The sequence below is a fragment of the Camelus ferus genome, chromosome 10, assembly GCF_009834535.1.
Source record: "Camelus ferus isolate YT-003-E chromosome 10, BCGSAC_Cfer_1.0, whole genome shotgun sequence".
Classification (NCBI taxonomy): Eukaryota; Metazoa; Chordata; class Mammalia; order Artiodactyla; family Camelidae; genus Camelus; species Camelus ferus.
The window spans coordinates 20,038,847-20,061,817 of record NC_045705.1 but is presented as its reverse complement, the minus strand read 5'-3'; the positions used below and the strand labels follow the sequence as shown (position 1 = coordinate 20,061,817).

At 33.3% G+C, this 22,971-nt stretch overlaps 1 protein-coding gene across 1 annotated transcript in view; it reads left to right on the top strand.

Moving 5' to 3' along the window:
- The first annotated feature begins 1,176 nt into the window (after positions 1-1,176).
- The window catches only part of CCDC73 (coiled-coil domain containing 73), a 77,148-nt gene continuing 55,353 nt past the window's right edge, over positions 1,177-22,971 (top strand). Inside the window, 2 exon segments of the mRNA XM_032488414.1 lie at positions 1,177-1,738; positions 16,123-16,194. Of these exon segments, the coding sequence (XP_032344305.1) occupies positions 1,520-1,738; positions 16,123-16,194 (291 nt within the window). The 5' untranslated portion in view covers positions 1,177-1,519.

Here is a 22,971-nt window from a genome sequence, read left to right as displayed (position 1 = left end):
TTGGCTATTCTTGGCCATTTGCATTTCCATATTAATTTTTAAAAATTTATTTTATTTTATTGTATTTTTTAGGTGGGAAGGTAGTTAGGTTTACTTGTTTATTTTTAGAGGAGGACTGGGGATTGAACCCAGGACCTTGTGTATACTAAGCATGCACTCTACCACTTGAGCTGTACCCACCGTCCTTGTTTCCATATTAGTTTTAAAACTATCTTAATAAGTTTCACAAGAACTATTGGGATTTGGCTGAGATTGCACTGAATCAAGTTTTTCAATTTGGGGATAATTGACTCCTCAGTGTTGAGGTTTCCAATCTATGAATGTGGCATATCCCTTAATTTATTTAGGTGTTATTTAATAAAGTTTTATATTTTTCTACCTAAAAGATTATGCACATGTTTTGTTAGACTTATTGATGCTATTATAAATATTTTTATTTCAAATGTTTTTTTCTTAGTGTATAGGAATATGGTTGGTTATTGTATATTGTTTTTATTTCCTTCTAGCTTTCTAAATCCTCTTGTTAATTCTAATACTATATCTGTAGTTTTAAAAAGATATTTTATAATCTCAATTATTTCATTATGAATGACAGTTTTATTTCTTGCTTTTTAGTCTATATACCATTTATTTCTTTTTCTTGCCTTATTGTGCTACCTTTAATAAAATGCAGTGGTAATTAAAATTCCTGCCTTATTTCTGATCATATAATAAACTTGCACAGAATTATATACACAGAATTATGCTACCTTTAATAAAATGCAGTGGTAATTAAAATTCCTGCCTTATTTCTGATCATATAATAAACTTGCACAGAATTATATATATAATTATATACTTAATTATATAATTAAGACCATATGCATATTAGTACATGTATAACTGGCAGAACCATTATAAGCTCTGTGGGTTGTACCAGTGTCAGATACACAGTTTTATATTGTACTATTATTATACAAGACATTGACATTGGGAGAGACTGAGTGAATAGTGCATAGGAATCCTTGTATATTTCTTTGCAACCACCTGTGAATCGATAATTATTAAAATCAAAAGTTGAAAAGAAAAGTTTCTTACTGCCTGATTCATACATTTTCTGCATTCAGAAAGGCATTTAAATGCCTTGGTTTGTAATAAAAGGCAGTTATTCCAGTCCTCCTTTTCCAACTTCTTTGGGTTTAAAGATTGCATTGCTGTTAATTAGTACTCACACCATCCTTACAAAATGCTTCCTATCAAGGCACAGTTTATTAAACACATTGTCTGTTTTAATCTTGGGATGAAGCTATTAGTAATGGGCCAAGCTTTGGCTGTAACTTTAGGAATCCAGCCTGTAGGTGTTTAGGGGCAGGAAATTTGGTCTCAAGGATATTAGATAAAAGAAAAAGCCTCAGCCACAGAGAAACAGAATAGGACCATTGTTGCTGAGTATTTTGTGTATCAAGGTCAGAATAGGAGTGATGACAGACTGTTATTCAATGTTGAACCTGGATGGTTATGGGATATAGGTTGTGTTTTTATGTTAACTGTGCTTTTACTTAACCTAAATATATTTTTTTCAGTTAAAACCTTTTTTATATTACAGGAAATAAATGTTAATATGGAGAATGATTTTAAGACTGAGTCAGCATCATCCACCTTTCCTCTTCAAAGTTCTTCAGAGACATTGTTTTCTATTCAGCTATTAGATTTCAAATCAAGTTTGCTGGAAGCATTAGAAGAACTGCGTATGAGAAGGGTAAGCTCCTTTTTAAAATGCTTTTTTAAATCAAAGAACTTGATTTTGTCCAACTTTTTGGCTTAAGGGAAGAAAAAAAAAATGACAAAATAACCTCTTATTTGGAAAGAAGAAATATAGCCCAAAAAATGGAGTAAAAGAGAAAAGATCAGGTTTAGTTAACATCATGAGGTGGAATAGATGAATCTATAAACTAAAGTAAAAAATAAAACAGATTTTCAGGTTGTTAAATACTTGGTAAGTCAGCTAGTATTTATTGAGTGCCTTGGAGTGCATAAATAGCATTATGATTAGACCCAGCGCCTGATGAAATAGAACTGCTCTTCAGGAGATTACAATTTTGTTAAGGTTGTAAGATAGGTGCCAATGAAAAGATTAAGTAATGAAACAAGCAACATAATTAAGTGACAAAGCAAATGCATGTAGTAAGTATTCAGAGTTCACATAATAAAATAGCCTTATTTTTAAAGTGATAACCCTGAGATCTTTAAAAAGGAGATACCTAGTATAAAATGGTAATAAAAGCTATTTGGTTTCAATGGGAGATCTATATTGTATAAAAGCATTTCATTTCTGAGACTGTGGATCTAAATTTGCAGAGCATTATTGTCAGCTCTCTGTTAAATAGATTGGAGGTGGTAATGTTCTGAAAAGAAGAAAAAAACTATGAAAACATTGTAATAATGATATGGGGATGGGGTCAGTAGGCCTTATACGTAACTGAAGACAGAACGTAAGAGACAGAAAGGAGAATTGGTAGAACTTCGTGACTCCTTGGAAATAGCTATAAGTGGGAGAAAAACAGATCTGAAACAACATTTTTATTATATGAATCTTGTTCTAGAATTTTAAAACTTGAAATTTGTTGTCATAATAAGAAAATTCGATTGCCACTTCATCCTATATAAAGCTACTTACTATCAATGTAAGAAGAATCTACTTAACAAGGAAGAAATCCTACTAAAAAAAGGATATGTTAGATAAGCATTGAAAATAGCTGTTTTTCAAAATTAGCTTAAAATGGTATTTTTTTAAAGTAAAACAGCTTTAGGTAGCTATTTAAAACTTTATATTCTGTTTTATTTTGTTTTGGACATTATGTTTTGGTCTGTTTATATTTATAACTTGAAAAATAAGCTTCCTTTAAAAATTTTTAGAAAAATTTCAGGGTAGTAATAGGAACAGTGTTTTTTAATAACCAAATGCAGGAACGTATACTACTTTTAATAATATTCCTCACTGAGAGGAGAACTTTATTCTTTAAAAGGGAATTTCTCCTCTTAAAAAGGAGAAATTCCTTCTTTTACTGGAAAAAGACAAGTATTGATTTTCACATTTACATAATGGTAACACTTCATCCATATTGCTGGATTTTAATTTTTCCCCAGATTTTAATAAGAAAATTTCAGAAGTGCAAAGTAGTTGAAAGACTTTCATAGTGAACACCCATATACCCACCATGGTAGGCAGAATAATGGTCACCCCAGTGATGTCCACGTTCTAACCCTCAAACCCTATAAATATGTTACCTTACATGACAAAAGGGACTCTGAAGTTGTGATAGAGTTATAGATGGAGGGGTTACACTGAATTATTCAGGGGGTCCTAATATGTTCACAAGGGTTCTTATAAGAGGGAAGGAGGATAATCAGAATCAGAGAAACAAATGTGATGACAGAAGTAAGGGGTGTGGTCAGAGGGAGATTTGAATATGTTATATTGCTGGCTTTGAAGATGGAGGGTGGAAGCCATGAGTCAAGAGATGCAGGTGGAAGCTGGAAGAGGCAAGGAGTTTTCCCATAGAGACTTCAGAAGGGATGTGGCCTAAACAACACCTTGATTTTAGCCCAGTAAGGACATTTCAGATTTCTGACCTCCAAAACTGTAATAGACTAAGTCTGAGTTGTTTTAAGCCAGTTTGTGTGTTGGAATTTATTATAGCAGGTTCTATGCTTGATCCTCATATCCCTTTATTATTCTGGGCTAATGAGCTATAGGTGCCCATGTAATTTGAACGTCTTTATAGCATTTATCATGGCCACTGAATAGGCTAATGTATTTGCAAATCGAAATTGTGTTATGCAAACAAATGAAACTGCGTTTTATTTGAATTCAACTTTGGCTTCAAGTAAAGGATGTTGGAATAGAGTATTCACAAACTACTCTAATGTGTATAGAGAATACCTATGAACTCACTTTGAAATTTGCTGCATTTTTAGTTATCTGGATTAGTTAACCTTTGTAAGCACTGACAATATTAATATGTTACATGGATTTATCACAGGGAGACAAAAAAGGAACATACCTTACATGCTTTACTGTCTTGTGTAGACTGAATAACAGATACACAGTGATCGATTATTGACTATGAAAGAAGTGACATGATTCATTACTGATCATGACACACGTGTGTTGTTTATGTAGTGATTTGTGGATCAAAGAGTTAGCAGTGAAGTTTGTGCAGTTAGTCACAATAATATACCATGGTAACTAAAATTTAGGCCATATTGTTGGGGAGCTGGTACTGTTTAACCAAACCAAAGTAACTGAAATTTGTGCATGTTAGATCTGTGTAATGTGAGGGCTGCCTGTATATTATTAAATGAAAAATGCAAGTTGCTAAAAAAATTTTAAATGTTTGTATAGCCATAGATCCAGGAGAACAGTTCCGGAAAGATATATATTAAACCATTAACCATGGTTACTTCAGAAGAGTGAAGTTCTTTGTAGTATCCTTGCACCTTTTCTGTAAATTTGAGCTTTTTTTAACAATAAAAAATTAAAAACAATTAAGTATTAGGCATGTCAAGAAATACTATGTGATCAATACCAATATAAAAATCAGACAATAAAAATAAAATTATATGTGATTTGGATATTGGAGTTTAAACAGAAAAGGACATTTTAAATAGTGCTTCAGTTATACATATATATTATTTTTCATATTCTTTTCATTATGGGTTATTACAAGCTATTGAATATAGTTCCCTGTGCTGTACAGTAGGACCTTGTTGTGTCTGCTAATCCCAAACTCTTAATTTGTCCCTCCCCTCTTTTTCCCTTTGGTAGCCATATTGTTTTCTATGTCAGTGAGTCTGTTTCTGTTTTGGAAATAAATTCATTTGTGTCATTTTTTTAGATTCCACATAAAAATGATATCATATGATATTTGTCTTTCTGTGTCTGACTTACTTCACTTAAGATGATAATCTCTAGGTCCACTGACGTTGCAGCAAATGATATTATTTCATTCTTTTTTATGGCTGAGTAGTATTTCATTGTGTTTATAGATACCACAACTTCTTTATCCAGTCATCTGTGGTTGGATATTTAGGTTGTTTCCATGTCTTGGCTATTGTAAATAGTGCTTTTATGAACATTTGGGTGCATGTATCTTAGACAAGAAAATTTAATACAATTAACATATTGAAAATATGTATTGTCTTGATACTATTAGGCTAAAGACAAAAAGCTTAAAAGCTGACATTAAAAACTACCTCTGGTTGGTAAATTCATTTCTCATGGGAGTAGTACTGAAACTGCAGGTATGCTAGTGTTGAACAAATATGCAAATTATGGATTATGAGAGCTAGGTAGAATTTTTTTGCTGTTGAAACAAGAATAAGCTTGGAAGGAAGGCTAGCATGAGCTCTGTGGTGCTGGATTAAAGTTGAAGATATCAATATGAACTCATGATTTAATTATATACAGGTAGAAAGATACAGAAATATAGATATGTGTATAAATGGGTTAGAATATATGCATATATTTTCTAGCTCTGCTGAAAAGGCCTAGAAATAGCAACACCCCAGTAGCAGCAGCCATCTGTAGGGCCCAGATCTTGGTTCTAAATAAAATCATCTAATGAAAGGAACCAGTACTCCTTGGAGAAATGGTTTATTCCAGAGTTGGACGTCATGTAGTGCTGGAAGGTAAGGAGGTACTTAAAACAACATGTCAAAAGGGTACAGAAGCCAACCTGAAAGAGCTTCCATGAACAAAGCTGGAAGAATCTGAGCAACAAATTAAATAATAATGGCATTGGATTATAACCCAAAGAATAAAATAAATCTTCATTTCACCCTACTAACATAAATGAATGATGAAATAAATAAATTGGAGAGATGGGACAAATCTTTAATTCCAATGATTAAATGTAGAAGGAAGAAGAAAATTAGAAAATCACTCTTAGAACATCACAGTAATAATTGCTGCAGGCAAGATCTACTGATGAATTCTAAAATTAGTGGATAAAACTTTAAGGAGAAACAGAATAGTTGCATAGTCACATGGTATCTTCCCCAAATCATTTAGTAAGTTACCGTGATGGTTTTATATGTGTTCACAAATTGTTTGGTACTCCTTCCTCTAGTAAGTGGAGCTTAATTTCCCTCACCTTGATTGTGGACTAAGTCCTAAGAGATAAAAGATATAAAGGGAAAAATATTTAGGTTTACTATGGAGAAACCTGGCAGATAACACCTTAACTAAGTGATTAAGATTCTTAGAAAGAATTCATATGGTATCCATAATTCATGTGAATATCAAATACTCATAATATGATATGATGAGAAGGAAATTTTACCTCTGTGGTATTTTCCCCCTAAACCTAGTCTAATCATGAGAAAATATCAGACAAACCTCATATGTGGGCCATTCTACAAGACATCTCAACAATGCTTGTCAGAGGTATCAAGGTCATGAAAAACAAGAAGATTGAGAAACTATCACAGATTGGAGGAGTCTAGGGAGACATGACTAAATGCAACATGGTATTGTATTGTATCCTGCAACAGATGTTGGTAGAAAAACTAGGTAAATCTGAATAAACTTTGTTGTCTAATCAATAGTACTGTAACAATGTGATTTTCTTAACTGATAAATGTGCCCTAGTTATGTAAGATTTTAACATTAGGGAAGGTGGGCAAAGAGTATACATGAACTCTACTATCTTTACAAGTCCTCTGTAAATCTAAAATTATTTCAAAATAAAAAGTTTGTGAACAATTAGGACTTTGAAACAGTGAAAACTCAAGAAATACTGTAGTAGTTCTACAAATTAATATTATTATTTTTTATTTTTAAGAGATATTAAGCAATCAAAACTATATTTAGTCATTCACTTAAGGTTTTCTGAGCACTTACTGTGCCAGGTTTTAAAGATTATAATATCACATAATAATAAAGGAGTGCACAAAATACTGTGAGACTGTGGACAAGGAAATGCCTAACTTACTAAGGGGCATGAAGGGAAGCTTCATGGAAGGAGTAACTCATGCAGAGACATTATGAATGAATAGGAATTTTGGATCAGTCTTTCTCAGGGGTATCAATTGTATTAGTCTTTTCAAGGAATTAAATTTGACTTTGATGATTCTACTGCATATTTTTTATATTATATTACTGTCTACTCTTATCTTTATTATTTCTTTATTTAATTTGTTCTTTTTGTCTTGAACTTTTGGAGATGGTATTTAGTTGATTAATTTTAACCTTTTTTCTTTTCTAATATAAAGCATTTAAATTCAGGAAACTCTTTTAGCATGGCTTTAGCTGGATTCCACAAATTTGTATAGATTTTTATCTTCATTATCATTCAGTTCAAATTATTTTCTAGTTTTCATTGTAATTTCTTTTTTGACCCATATTTAGATGTGTACTACTTCTTTAACAAATATTTGGGAGTTTTATTTTACTTTTATTAACTTTAAAAGATTGATTTCTAGTATAATTCTGCTTTATCAGTTATTAAACTTTATGTAATTTCAGTCAGTATTTGTGGAGCTTTGCTTTCCAGCAAGCATGTAATCAAGTTTGGAAAATATTTCAACATGGAGGAACTTGAAAATAATATGTATTTTGTATTTCTTGGGTGCAGTGTTATAGGACTGTGAATTTGGTCAACTTTGTAAATTTTGTTGAAATCTTCTATATCATTATTGATTTTTTATTTATATTCTCCTTTTTTCTTTTTCTGTCCATGTTTCAGTCTGGTTTGCTTTTTTCAGTTAATGAATTTTCTCTTCAGTTTATCTAATCTGATAATAGAGTCAAACTTTTGAGTTCTTAATTTCATTTCTTGTATTTTCAGTTTTAAAATTTTCATTTGGTTCTTCTGACTTTCTAGTCCTCTCTTGAAATTGATTTGTCATATAATTTACTGAGCATATTAGTATCATATATTTCAAGTCTATGTCTGTAAACTCCATGTCTGGACCCTTTGTAGATCCATTTTTATTGTGTCTTTTTTTTTTTTCTCTCTTCATTTTTGGTCATTGGATCTTATCTCTTGGGATGGAAGGTGAATTTTGATTAAATGACCGACTTTGTGCATTACAAATTGTAAAGAAAGTTTGAGACCTTGGGTGATGTTATCTTCCTTTAGAGAGATTCACTTTTGTTTCAGGAAATTAAAATGGGCCAGATCATTTTACCCATTTTACGCAGATTGAGTTGAGTGGAGGCTAAGTTTCCATCTTTGTGAGGGCTAGTTTATTTCCACTGTAGAGTATAGCTCTTTGGGCTTCCAATTTAAATCCTGGGATATTTGCCAGAATCCCCTCTTCTTGGTGGGTCCTGAACACTAAGTCAATCCCTATAAAGACTGCTGGTGGATCTGCCTCAGCCTCTAGTGAACTATCAAATGGAGATTGTCAGGATCACCTCTCTGTGCTTCCCTACCTCTGTGATCTTGAAGATGTATTCTAAATGATAAGTCCTTTTGTAGGATCATGAAATTGTAGAATTTTAGAGCTGGAAGTGATCTGAGATAGCTTCTGGTCTAACCTAAAATCCAGAGACTTTAAGAGATTGGTACTATGAATGGTATTCCTTGTCTTATGCTCTTCCATTTGTATATATAATAAATTAACTGGAATGAATAATGCAGTCAACATAAAATTGGACCATACTGTAAAGGGTTAGATAGTAAAGTTTCTTTAAAGAAGTAAAACCCAATAGATAAGTGAAATCTAAAAAAGAGGCTTTCTCACGCCACTAAACTGTATTTCAATGCTTAAATATGCTATAATTAACAAAATTACTCATTTTTTTCTCATGGATCACTTAGCTCATCCAAAAATAATGATTTGCTAAGGAAATTGTGAAGGAAACTGATAATATAATATATGGAAAAAATTGCATGTTTTTTTAATTAATGATCTACAAATAAGCAATATGAACCAACAAAATAGTTCATATTGAATCTGTAATGTGTGCTTTTTGGAAGTTAGACGCCATATCTGGTAAATTCCATTATCAGATAGATCTGTAGGATAATTGATGAGTAGGGATGAACAATAGCAGGGAGTCATAAATTCAGCTTCCTTCAGGAGTCAGTAGCTGGCTCGTGATGTGAATAGGGTTAGGAATTGTGTTGAACTGGAGAGCCTCCATCTACAGTTTACCCTATATTTGCCATTCAACTCCAAAAAATTGTTGCCATATAGAAAAACGGGCCCTGTACTACCAGCTCTTCCAGTTATTGAAAAGAAACTAGAAATCCAGACCTGAATATGAAATATGTTAGATTCTAAAAATTGGAAGAGAGTTGAAAATTTTAAAACCAGATTTTCTAAGCCAAATCATCTATACGATGGGGATAAAGGACGTCTATCACAGAACTTTCAAACTTTTAAAATATGCATTCATTTGATAACTTTTGAAAAACCACTACTCAGTCTTACCCTAAGAGACTTTAAAATTGCAAAGTTAATTACTATACTCTTATGATATATTATGTATCATAAGAGAATTTTATGTATCATAATAGAATTATGAAGTATTATAGGAGTTCAGAGGATGTCACATTACATTTATTAAATATCTAAGCAGAAGTAAATCATGGAATTTTAAATGAGCAATAAATAAAAGCCAATGGAAATTTGAGTATTCTAAAATAACAGTGATTTGCTAAGGAAATTATGAAGGAAATGGGTAATTAATGATATCATATGTGGTAAATAACATTAAGCAGCATTTCAATGCCCCATAAAATTAGTTATGTTATGAGTGGAATCACACCTCTTTGAATTATAATGATTTGTAGAATATGGTTTTTTGGTGTGTATGTATATATATATATATATATATATTTTTTTTTTTTTTTATTGAAGTATAGTCGGTTTACAACATTGTGTCAATTTCTGGTGTACAGCATAATGCTTCAGTCATACATAAACATACATGTATTCATTTTCATATTCTTTTTCACCATAAGTTACTACAAGATATTGAATATAATTCCCTGTACTATACAGTATGAACTTATTGTTTATTTATTTTATATATTAGAATATGTATCTTTATACTACATGGAAAACTGATAAAATGAAAGGTGACATTATAATATGCTTCTACTATATTAGTATTTTGATTTAACTTCGTACTTTTTATTAAAAATTATTTATCTTTTTATTTGAACTTTTCATTTTATTCATTCTTCAAGCAACTTTCAAAAGTTATTAGTAAAAATTCTTACAAAATTGTCATTAAGAAAAAATACATTATGTTTGGTAGGAAAATAGTTATTAATAAAAATTCTTATTAAATTGTCAATGAGAAAAAATATATTAAGTTTTGTAGGAAAATCCCATGTGTAACTTCAATGAAGTATCCAAGAGTATAGAACTTTAAAAGTGTTTATTTTTTATTAGCTGCCTTAGGACTACAAGGATTTAAGTGTTTTTACAAAAACAATAAAAGAGGAGTAATTTGATGGTTTATTTACTCTTTATAACCTTTTAGAAAGTGTCATGCTTTTTTTAAAGTGCTTGCTTCAGGCTGTAGTTTTACAAGATGGGCTGTGTATTGGTCAGACCTCTTCAATTCTTGACCCTGAACAGATTTAGGGATATAGTACATACAACAGGCACTGTCCAAGCAGCCAAAACTGTAACTGGATACTTTTATTCTCCTTTTCAAACTCATAATCCACCTCCTACGAAATTGCTCAATTCAGTTTCTCATGTTGTCTAATATAATACCGATCACTCTTTCAGAGAGTTTCTTGGTTTGATTAGCTGCAAAGTATCCAAGATAAATATCTCTAATATGCATGGGCTAAGTTCATGTTTTAAAAAAATCTCTTTCCTAATTATAGTATTTAAACTACTGTTTTCATTTTAGTCAACTTAATCTATTACAAAGATATGTTAAATAGAAAAATATTTGTATTATTCATAGCAGTTTTGAAGTTCTTTTGTTTTTGCTTTCAACAGATACTTCTAGTTCTTATTTTGAAGTGTTCTACCAAACATTCTGCTACCAAACAATCAGAATGTAGTTGTATACTTAAAATAGGTAGTGTGATTTTGAATGGTTTTCTAACTTTTGTGGGATATAAAGATAAAATTCTGAGGTTTTTGAAGGAAAAGAATACATCATAACAATCCATACTGTCCCACAGCATCCACAATTTCTTAAAGGTAATATAATAGCACGTTTAAAAGACTCTGGAGACAAATCATTTGGTTCAGATAACTGTCTCTGCTATTTACCTGCTATGTGACTTTAGGCAAGTTACTTTTCCTGTTGCTAATAACACAGTTTCCTTATTTATAAAGTGGCAATAATAAGAGTATTATTCATAAAATTATACCTAGGATTAAATTAATCAATACATAAAAAGTGCTTAGAATGATATCTAAATCATAGTAAGATCTCCTAACCCACTATAGCCACTAAAAGTGAAGTGTATAACCAGGCCTACATGAAGAAAGCAGTATCTTACACATTTTCAGTCTACCTGCTTTGGGAAGATATGCATGCTATATGTAACACACCCCTTCCCCAAACAAGTGTGTATACACTTACTTCCTTTTTCAGTGTTTTGAATTTAGATGCGTATTACTGCAAGAGCTTCTATTCTATCCTCACTTTATCACTTAGCATACCCTGTCCGTGTACATTCTGTCCCTTATTCCATGTTGGAAGAACCTTGATTGTGTCTTAGGGTCCACCTCTCACCCATGTGAGTTAGGTAAATCCTGACTATCTTGGCCACTCAAGAAGGTCCAGTGAATTCCACCTGCCAGCAACTGATTTGGGAGTGGGCATATGACCTAGTGATGACCAGTGAGATATTAGAAGATGTGTATTGGGAAGATTCTGGGAAAAGTTTTGTTATCCTTTTAATAAGAGGTTGTACTTTTTCTACTGCAGGATAATGTCCTTTCTGTCCTTAATGCCTACAGTTAAAGTAGCCAGGGGATGAAAAATCTAAGGAAAAGCACTTGGATAATGGCAAAATGGAAAGATAGGCAGGATCATAGTCCTTGATGATATTTTTGAGCCACTAAAAATCAATCCTAGACGCACTCCGCCTTTAGACTTGTTGTCATGTGAGATAATAAGTCCGATAAGCCATTGTGAGTTGAGGTTTGTTGTTGTTGCTACTTGCTGCTGAAAGCATTTAAAATGAGACCGCTTTCATGAAAACTTCTGAATACCATAGCATGAGAGAGAGAGAGAGGAAGAGAGAGAGAGTGTGTGTATATCTAATAAAGCAAAGAATATGTAAGAGAGTCACAGAAAAATATTTTATAACAAACACATATTTTGTCTGTTAACATCCACTCTTTGATTTCTCCCAAACATTTTGTTATGAAAATTGTCCAACATACAGCAAACTGACAGAATTTGACAGTGAACTCTCATACACCATTAACATTTTATTGTACTTGTTTTATAACATACCTGTCTATCTACTTATCCCTCCTTCAACTTTATTTTCGATGAGTTCAGAATAAATTGCAGGCATCAGTGCACTTCCTCCTAAATACATCAGAATGCACATCATTAAGCAGAGTACAGCTTTTTTCTTTCCAGTAAAATTTACATGGAATGTAAGACACAAATCTTAACTGTGTATTTGATGAGTTTTGACAGATTCATACACCTATATAATGCAAACTGTTATCCAGATATAAAATGTTTCCATCAACCCAGAAAATTCCCTCAAGCTCCTTCTCAGGCAAATTCTACTCCTGCTACCCTCCCCAAGAGGCAACCCACTCTTGATTTTTCCACACTAACTTGATTAGTTTTTCCTGACATTTCATATAAATTGAATCATACAATATATACTCTTTTAGGTAAGGCTTTTTTCACTCAGCGTAATGTTTTTAATCCATTCATGTTGTTTGTGTATCAGCATACAGATCCTGTATGTGTTTGTTAAGTGTAGACCTATGTATTTAATTTTCTCTAGAGTGATTATAAATAGTATTGTGGTTTTTTCTTCTTTGAATTCTCAAAGAACTTAAGGTTTGTGCTACACAATTTTATTTATTTTATTTATTTTTTTGTGCTACGCTATTTTTTTAAATTGAGGTTAGTCAGTTTACAATGTTGTGTCAATTTCTGGTGTACAGCTAGTATTATGTTTTTAATTTCAGTTTCATCATTTTTATTGTTAGTATATAGAAATGTAATTGATTTTGGGGGTGTTGATCTTGTATCTTATGACCTTGATCAGCTCACTAGTTCTGGGAGTTTTTTTAATAGATTCCTTAGGATTTTCTATGTATATGATCATGTCATCTACAAATAAAGATGGTTTTACTTTTTTCTGTCTGATCCATCCTTCCTTCCTTCCTTACCCCTCTCTTTTTCTCTTTCTCTCCCTCTCCTTTTCTCTGTCTGTCCACCCATCCATCTAACCATTCCTTATTGCAGTGTTTAGAACTTCCAGTAGTATGTTGAATAAGGACAGAGAGAGTAGATATCCATTTCTTGTTCTGGATCTCAGAGGGAAAGCACTCAGTCTATCATCATTAAATATGATTATTTACAATAACCAAAGATATGGAAGCAACCCAAGTGCCCATCAACAGATGAATGGATAAAGAAGATACAGTGGAAGATGACTCAGCCGTAAAAAAGAATGAAAATTCTGTCATTTGCAACAACATGAATAGACTTGGAGGGTGTTATGCTTAGTGAAATAAATCAGAGAAAGACAAATAGTATACGTTATCACTTATATATGGAATCTGAAAAATAAAATCAAGTAGTGAATACAACAACAACAAAAAAGTTAAATGTAGTGTTTTTATAAATGCTCTTTATCAAATTAAGGTGATTCCCTTTATTCCTAACTGGCTGAGAACTTCTATTATGAATGAGTTGGTATTTGTCAAATGTTTATTCTTTGCCAGTTGATATGGTCATATGATTTTTCTTCTGTAGCATATTGATTTGGTGAATTACATCAACTGTTGAACCAGCTTTGCATACCTGGAATCCAACAATGTTGGATTCTATTTGCTAATATGTTATTGAGGATTTTTCCATCAAAACTATGAGAGATATTGGGCTTAGTTTTTTTGTTTGTTTTTTTTGTTTTTTTTTTTGGTACTGTCTTTATCTGGTTTTGGTGTCCCAGTAAACGGGCCTCATAAAATGAGTTGGGACGTGCTCCTTCCTCTTCTGTATTTCTGGGAGAAACTGTGTAAAAGTGCTGTTAATTCTTCTTTAAATTTTTAGTAGGATTCTTCAGTGAAATTATCCAGGCCTGGAAATTTCCTTTTTGAGAGCTTTTAAATTTATGATTATAGGGCTATTTAGACTGTATGTATCTCCTTGGTTGAGGTTTGTAGTTTGTGGTTTGAGAATTGGTCCATTTCTGTAAGTTGTCAAATTTATGAGCATAAACTTGTTTGTAGCATTCCCTTAACTTTTTAATGGCTACAGGACTTTTGTACGTGGTTTCTTTTAGCTCTTTGAGCATATTTAAAATTATTGATTTAAAGTCTTTGTCTAAGTCTGTTGTCTGCACTTTCTCAGGGACAGTTACTGTTATTTCTTTTTCCTGCGTATGGATCACACTTTTCTGTTGATTTGCATGCCTTGTAATTTTTTGTTGAGAAGTGGACGTGGGCATTTTGAATATGTGACAACTCTGGTGATCAGATTTCTCCCGCTCCCCAAGGTTACTGCTTGTTTTTGTCATTGTTTGTTTAATAACTTTTCTGAAATAAGTTTGTTAAGCATTAAGTTTTTGTCATGCGTGGCAATTGAAGTCATTGTGCTCTTAGCTTAGTGATCAGCTAGTGCTTTGTTTGACAGAGATTCCCTTAAATACCTGGAGCCAAAACAAATATGAAAAAACTCCCAGTCTTCGTAGAAGAGCTGTGTGTGTGTGTATGTTGGGACATGCATTCAGCACTCAGCCAGGCAGCTTTCAAGTCTACCTGTTTGACGTTTTCAACAGAAGCTTCACATTTCTCTAGTGATATCTTGTGTTTATGGTGTGGGCTAATTCAAGAGTATTATAATATTTTAAACAAAATCAGAGGATTTTTCTAAATAACTGCTTCCTGCTTGGCTTTGGGCCTCCCCCTCTTGACTTTGGCTCTTCTCTTTGTGCTGTTTCCCAGAGAGAGTCTGTCTTTACAGCTGTCCCAGCTGTATCTCTCTGTTTTTTCATCTGACTCTTGTCAGTTGGGTGGTGGTGGCAGGTGGGGGAATAGGAGCATTCTCTGACGTTCTGATTAAGCCTCAGTCTTTGGTGAACCTGAGTCTCAAGGTGAGGTCTTCATAAGAATATTGATCCCTCTTTCGTATTTAATGGTGGTACTAGCATGTATTCCTTCCCCTTCCCCATCGATAGAACTGTTGTTTTATTTTCCTAGCCTTCTCCTCTCAGCTGCCGTGGGTTCCCACAAGTGCTCTCACGCTAGAGCTTTTGTTGCTCTTCCCCCTGTAGATTAAGGCTTTTGTTCCTCAGGGGAGATAAGGAAGAAAGGTCTGTTGAGGCGGAGTTCTCAGTGGTGGCTCCTGGTCCCCTTTCCCAGCTGCAGAGGATTTCCACTAGTGTCCTGAGATACAGTTTTTGTTGTTCTTTCCCTTGCAGATTTAGGTTTTTGGTCTGTAGGAGGTAACAGGGAAGATGGCTTGTGACTGCGCTTGTCTCCAGCCAGTACCACAGGCGAAAGCTTTCTCAGATTCTTCCCATCCTTCCCTGTAAGCACCTGGTGGGTATCATGGAAGAAAAACCTGTTCAAAAGTGTAAACCTCCTTATTTCTGGGGCCCTCAGGAGATTCATGTTCTTACACTAACCTATGTTCTGCCTTTAGAAATTTATTTAGTATGTTTAGCTGAATTTTTTTTTTTTAATCAGTACTGCATGGCTTACGTCCCCAGTAAACAAATGCTGTGGTTCTGTTCTCCCTGCAGGCACCTGTCTCTATCCAGATTTTGGATTACTTGGTTGATCTGGGACCTCAGTCCTCTGATGGTTTTGTCTATTTAATTTGCAATTTTCCAGCTTTTTTTCTTATTGAAAGTGTGGGAGGATGATCTTTTTAGCTCTTTAGAAAGAGCTGAAACTGGAACTTTTCAAGTCCTAATTTTCATAGCATTTTTCTTGTTTTTGACTTAGGAAGCAGAAACTCAGTATGAAGAGCAGATTGGTAAAATTATTGTGGAGACCCAAGAACTTAAATGGCAAAAGGTGAGTATTTCCCCCTGTAATTAGCATTTTTAGAACCTATTTTAAAATGTATTCTAATCCTTAATTGCAGAGTTTAATTTTTAAATTTCCTAAACATATTTGAGGAATTGTGCATCATTTTAATGACTCTAAAGAAAATTCCAGCTAAAATGTTAGTAACATTTTGGGCTTCCAGAAAACTGAGACTAACCATTTTTTTTAGGCTTTCTGATAAGAAAATAACTGAGGATAACTCTGAAAACTACCATGAATTATTTCATATCTGAAAAACATATTTTATGTTATGAAGAGTCAAAATGTTTTTTAGGAAGTGAAACCTCAGAATAGTACCATTTTTTTAGGTTGTTATTATATACTATAACCAAATATAAAAAAATAGTATTGAATCTGATTCTATTTCTATCCTTATCCATATGGAGGCATTTTTTAATAGTGTTTCTTATGCCTTTCCACCAAAGAAATCTTAACAGCTAAAATTTAAAAGCTTAGTTAAGATGGCCCTTCTTCTCATTATTTGGCAATATTGAAACAGGAATTTGGAGGTGATATGTCAGAATCAGAATTCAAATGACAGAGGATAGGCCAACAATGGGAATTTTGAGGCCAGACAGACCCCAAAGTTGTATAGAAATGGGAGTAAAACCAAAGTTGGATTATATATGAGAGACAGGTCTAAAACAAAGAGACCTGTCTATACAGTCTCTTCAGAAAGTTGTGTTGGGAAAACTGGACAGCCTCATGTAAATCAGTGAAGTTAGAACACTCCCTCACACCATACACAAAAATGAACTCAACATGGCTTAAATACTTAAACATAAGACAAGACATGATAAACCTCCTAGAAGAAAACATAGGAAAACATTATCTGACATAACTCTTAGCAGTGTTCTCCTAGGGCAGTCTACCCAGGCAATAGAAATAAAAGCAAAAATAAACAAATGGGGTCTATTAAACTTAAAAGCTTTTGCACAGCAAAGGAAACTGTAAGCAAAATGAAAAAACAACCTACAGAATGGGCAAAAATATTTGCAAATGATGCAACTGACAAGGGCTTAATTTCCAGAGTATAAAAATAGCTCATACAACTTAATAACAAAAAGACAAACAACCCAATCCAAAAATGGGCAGAAGACCTAAACAAGCAATTCTCCTATGAAGACATACAAATGGCCAATAGGCATATGAAAAAATGCACAATATCGCTAATTGTCAGAGAAATGCAAACCAAACTACAATGAGGTATCACCTCACACCAGTCAGAATGGCCATCATTCAAAAGTTCACAAACAATAAATACTGGAGAGGGTGTTATAAAAGGGAACACTCCTACACTGTTGGTGGGTAGTTTGGTGCAGAATTATGGAAAACAGTATGGAGATTCCTCAAAAAACTAAAAATAGACTTACCATATGATCCAGCAATCCCACTCCTGGACATATATCCAGAGGGACCTCTAATTTGAAAAGATAAATGCACCCCAGTGTTCAAATGAACAGAAGTTTTAAAAGTGGGCATCCTTGCCTTTTTCCTGATATTAGAGGAAAAGCTTTCATTCCTTTACCATGGAGTGTTATGTTCACTGTGGGTTTTTCAGTTGATTATGTTCAGGTAGGTTCTTTCTGTTCCTAGTTTGTTGAGTGTTTTTATCATAAAAAGTTGTTGAATTTTGTCGGATTCCTTTTTTTTTTTTTTTTTTGCAAAAGTTGAAATAGTGTACTTTCCCCCACTTCATTCTGTTAATGTGGTGTATTACATTGATTAATTTTTGTATGTTGAACTGTCCTTTTATCCTAAGGATAAATCCCACTTGGTCATGATGTATGATCCTTTTAATATACTTCTGAATTCTGTTTGCTGGTATTTTGTTGAGGATTTTTGCATCAGTGTTCATCACGGATACTGGTTTATAGTATTCTTTTCTTGATGTATCTTCATCTGGGTTTGGTATCAAGACAATACATACCTCAAAGCATGAGTTAGGAAGTGTCTTTTCCTATTCAAACTCTTGAAAAGTTTGAAGAGTATTACTGTTAGTTCTTCTCTAAATGTTTGGTAGACTTCACCAGTTGAAGCCATTAGGTTCAGGGCTTTTCTTTGTTGGGAGTTTTTTGATACTTACTGAGTCTCCTTACTACTTAAAGGTCTGTTGAAATTTTGTTTCTTTGTAATTTGGTCTTAGTAAGTTTTGCATTTCTAGGAATTCTCTATTTTATCTAGGTTACTCAGTTTGTGCCTAACATACAATTGTTCATAGTACTCATAATACGTATTATTTCTGCAGAATCAATAGTAATGTCCCCACTTTCATTTTTGATTTTAGTAATTTGTGTCTTTTTTTTTTCTTAGTCCATCTAGCTAAAGGTTTGTCAATTTTGTTATCTTTTCAAAGAACCACCTTTAATTTCACTGATTTTCTCTAGTTGTTTTTCTAGTCCCTTTTTCATTTATCTCTGCTCTGCTCTTCATTATTTCCTTCTTTCTGCTAGCTTTGGGTTTAGTTTGTTCTTCTCTTTCTTAAGTGTAAAGTTAGGTTGTTGATTTGAGATCTTTTTTTCTTTTTCTTTTTCTTTTTTTTTTTGGTTGTGGAGAGGTCATTAGGTCTATTATTTATTTATTATCAGTTTTTTTTTAATAGAGATACTGAGGATTGCTAAGCATGCACTCTATCATTTGGGCTACACCCTTCTCCCAAGATCTTTCTTTTTAATGTAAGCATTTATAGCTGTAAATTTTCCCCTTAGGACTTCTTTTGCTGTATCCCATAAGTTCTGGTATGTTGTATTTTTGTCTTCATTTGTCTGTAAGTATTTCCTAATTTCCCTTGTGATTTCTTCTTTAATCCATTAGTTGTTTAGGAGTTTGTTGTTTAATTTCCACAAATATATGGGTTTTCCAGCTTTCCTCCTGTAACTGATTTCTAACTTCATACCCTTGTGGTCAGAAAAGATACACTGCATAATATCTACTTTTGAAATCTATTTAGACTTAATTTATGGCCTAACATATAATCTGTCCTGGAAAATGTCCCAGATGCACTTGAGAATGATGTATATTTTGTTTTTGGGTAGAGTGTTCTGTACATGTCTGTTAGGTCTAAGTGGTTTACTGTATTGTTCAGGTCTTCTGTTTCCTTACTTATCTTCTGTCTGGTTGTTCAATCCATTATTGAAAATGAGATATTGAAGTCTCCAACTATTACTGTAGAACTATTTATCCCTTCAGTTCTGTCCTTTTTTGCTTCATATATTTTGATGGTTTGTGATTAGGTACATAAATGTTTATAATTATTATATCTTTCACTTATTGAATGTTTTATGAATATATAATATCTTTCTTTGTCTCTAACTTTTTCAAATTTAAAGTCTATTTTTTATTTTGTCCTTTTTTTTTTTTTGGCCTTTTGGTTATTATTTTTATGAAATATCTTTTTCCATTCTTTCACTTTCAACCTGCTTGTGTCTATGGATCTAAAGTGAGTCTCTTGTAGACAGCATAAAGTTGGATCATGTTTTTTATCCATTCTTTCAATTTTGTCTTTTGATTAGAGAGTTTACATGTACATTTAAAGTAATTACTGGTAGGGAGCGACTGACTTCTGTCATTTTGCTGTTTTCCGAGTATCTTTTAGCTTTTTGTTCCTCATTTCCTGCATTACCACCATCTTTTGTATTTAGCTGACTTTTGTAGTGAAATGTTTAAATTCCTTTCTTATTTCCTTACATATATTTTCTATAACTATTTTCTTTTTGGTTACTATGGGGATTACAGTTAGCATCTATCATTATAACACTCTGATTTAAATTTATATCAACTTAACTTCAGTTACATACAAGAATTCTGTTCCTTTATAGCTCCATTGCCACCCTTTTCAGTTGCTGATATTACAAAATTACATCTTTATATATTGTGTGCCCAAGCACATAAAATAATAATTTAAAAAAATGCATTAGTCTGTGAATTATGTAGAAAGCAAATGTGGAGTTACAAACCAAAGTTACAATAATACTAGCTTTTAGTCTAATAATTTTTTAATGTATCAATTTCTTAAGTCATATAGGAACAAAAAGAAATAAAAACCATTGTTGGAGTAATCCTAGCTTTTATAATTGTTAATGTATTTACCTTTACTGAGATCTTTATTTCTTCATATGATTTTGAGTTACTCTCTTGTGTTCTTTCATTTCAACCTGCAGGACTCCTTTTATCATTTCTTGCAGGCCAGATCTAACAGTAATGAACTCTTTCAGTTTTTGTTTATATGCATTTTAGATCATGTAGAAGAAAGGCAACTTATATGAGATGGTGATAAGACTATAAAGAATATTTCCTGAGTCTTTGGAGTACTTTGGCAGTTTTGTCTGAAGTAAGAATATGTCCAAAATTAGGGCACAATTACCCAATTTCATTTAGTAACCTCTAATGTGTGTATGGTGGAAGCCATTGAGTGTAGGAGAGTATGGACTTAGTCGCCTTGAGAGTTAGACATAACCTTCTTGGTCATGGAAGTTCAAGAGTATCAGGTTTAATATGCCATTAATTCTCAATACTTTTCCTCAAGATTGGGGGTGATTGGGGCAATGAAGTATTTAAGTAAATGACAAGGCTTTGCAAAGTTCTCCAGTAATAGGGCCTAGTGAAGTGAGTGCCTCTTTCATGTTGGGAACATAAAATCAAGAAATTTTTTCCTTCTCTCATAATTGTAGCTGTCTGTCAAAAAGTTTTAAGCCATCCAGAGAAGTAGCAAGCAATGATCAGAACATATTCCGAACCCTTTGCTGGGGTTAATTTTAGGAAATCCATTTGGACATGTTCAATAGGATCCTGAAGCTTGAGTTTACAAGGAAAACAGTTTTACTAGGATTGTACTGGAGACAGATGAGCTCTTCCCAAGAGACATCCTCAAAAATTTTAGTAAAATTTCCCCACTAATGATAATTGAGTATAGTTTTCAATATGCCCTTGCTCTGATGGGTAATTTCTTGTAAAATTTTTTGCAGCTTCAGCAAGGTTCTCTAGTGCCACCAAGTGTCTGTCCTGAAAGTGCCAGGGATTTTCTTGCAGTTTACAACCACGTATTCTTTTCAGACTGTGGAGCCATTTGTGGGCATCCCAAAATAGTGTTTTGGAATTAACACAAAGATTTAGCTTTTTAGAGTGTCATAGGGCCAGGACCTGAGTGCGGGTTGCCTGTGTGTCATAAAGATAAATTAGGTTATTTCCTTTAGCCTTTTTTGTCCTTTATAGTGTAGCTTTACGATAGCCACCTCCTAATGGTAAGCATTAGAGCTCTTAAAACTGTTGTTCATCTTACACTGGGATTCCTATTGAGGTTAGAAACTCTCATTGTTTCAAAATCATGGACTACTCCGAAGGCATACCTGAAACTACTTTTATGTTAACTCTATTATCTCTTGACAGTTGGCAGGCTCTGCTGAGTGGGTAAGTACTGTCATCTGGGCTGGTTTTACCTCTGGTAAGGAGTCATATTTTAGGGGTTAGTTGAGACGGTTGCAGTGCCTGATATTTTCCCATTTCAGTTTCAAAAAGTGATATATCAACAAATAATATTAAACCTAGATTTTCTAGGAGGGGTTTCTAATAAATCTGTTTCAGGCAGAACCATTGCTTGGACAAAGGCTAAATCTCATGAAATTCCCTTCTTTAGGTAATGGGACAAGAGTAGCAATCTTTAAAGTACAGCACTGAGTGGAAATGTGTGAGGAAAAAGTAATAAAAGTTCATAGGAGGTAAGGCTTCTTGCTGAGAAATATGTTTTCAGTAAGCAACAAGGATTGTACAGCATACAGAATCATCAAGTTTAAACAGTATCCTTAAACCAAATCAGTAGAGGCCTCTACTAGTTTGGCTGCTGCTAATACTATCCTTAGATAGGATTTTGCTACTGAGTTAAGGGGAAGATTGTAGTTAGTAGGTGGACCCTGATGCTACCTCCAGTCTTCTTTTAGAGTATTTTGCTCAGATACAAAGAGATAGAAAGCTGTATGACAATTTGGAATGCCCTAGTTGGGGGTGTGTGGGGGGGGGAGAGGGGGACTGTTGAAGAATTATTTTTAAATTACAAAATTCTTGTTCATGTTTTAGTTCCTAAGGGAAAGGTTCCATTATTGAGGACTTAAATTATATGGACATGTGTCCATTTCAGGTATGTTTGGAACCCAGTGTCTGCAGTAGCCAGTTAAATCTAGACAACTTCTTAATTTTCTCTTAGGAACCAGCCTTGGAAAGTATTGAATGGCTCATGATTTATCAGGAATGATATATTTACCCCCTTGGCATAAATTATACCCTAAATAATATACTTTATTCTTACAAAATATTTAAATTTAGGGGTGGGGGGGATTTTCAAGTCCTTTCTGAGCTAAAACAGTAAGTAGATAAATGGAGAAAGCAAAAACGTGTCTACATATTATACAAGTGTAGAGTTATAGGGAAATTTAAGGTCCCTAAGTTCCTCAGTAACCCCCTGCGGTATAACTGTCCAGGTAAATTGTTGACTTTGCCAAGACAAAATAACAGGTGAAACTCTCTTGTTCTAAAGGGACACTATAGAAAGCAGTACACACACACGCACACACACACCCCTATATAATAAAATATGTAGAGTCAGGTGGCACTGAAGATAAAGTAGTATTTGGGCTCAGTACTACAATGAATTGGGGAAATAGTGATTTTATTTATGGTGTTAAGGTCTTGAACAGATCTTCACCCACTGGGTTTCTTAACTGGGGAACAAGAGTTTAAAGACTTGTACGGGTA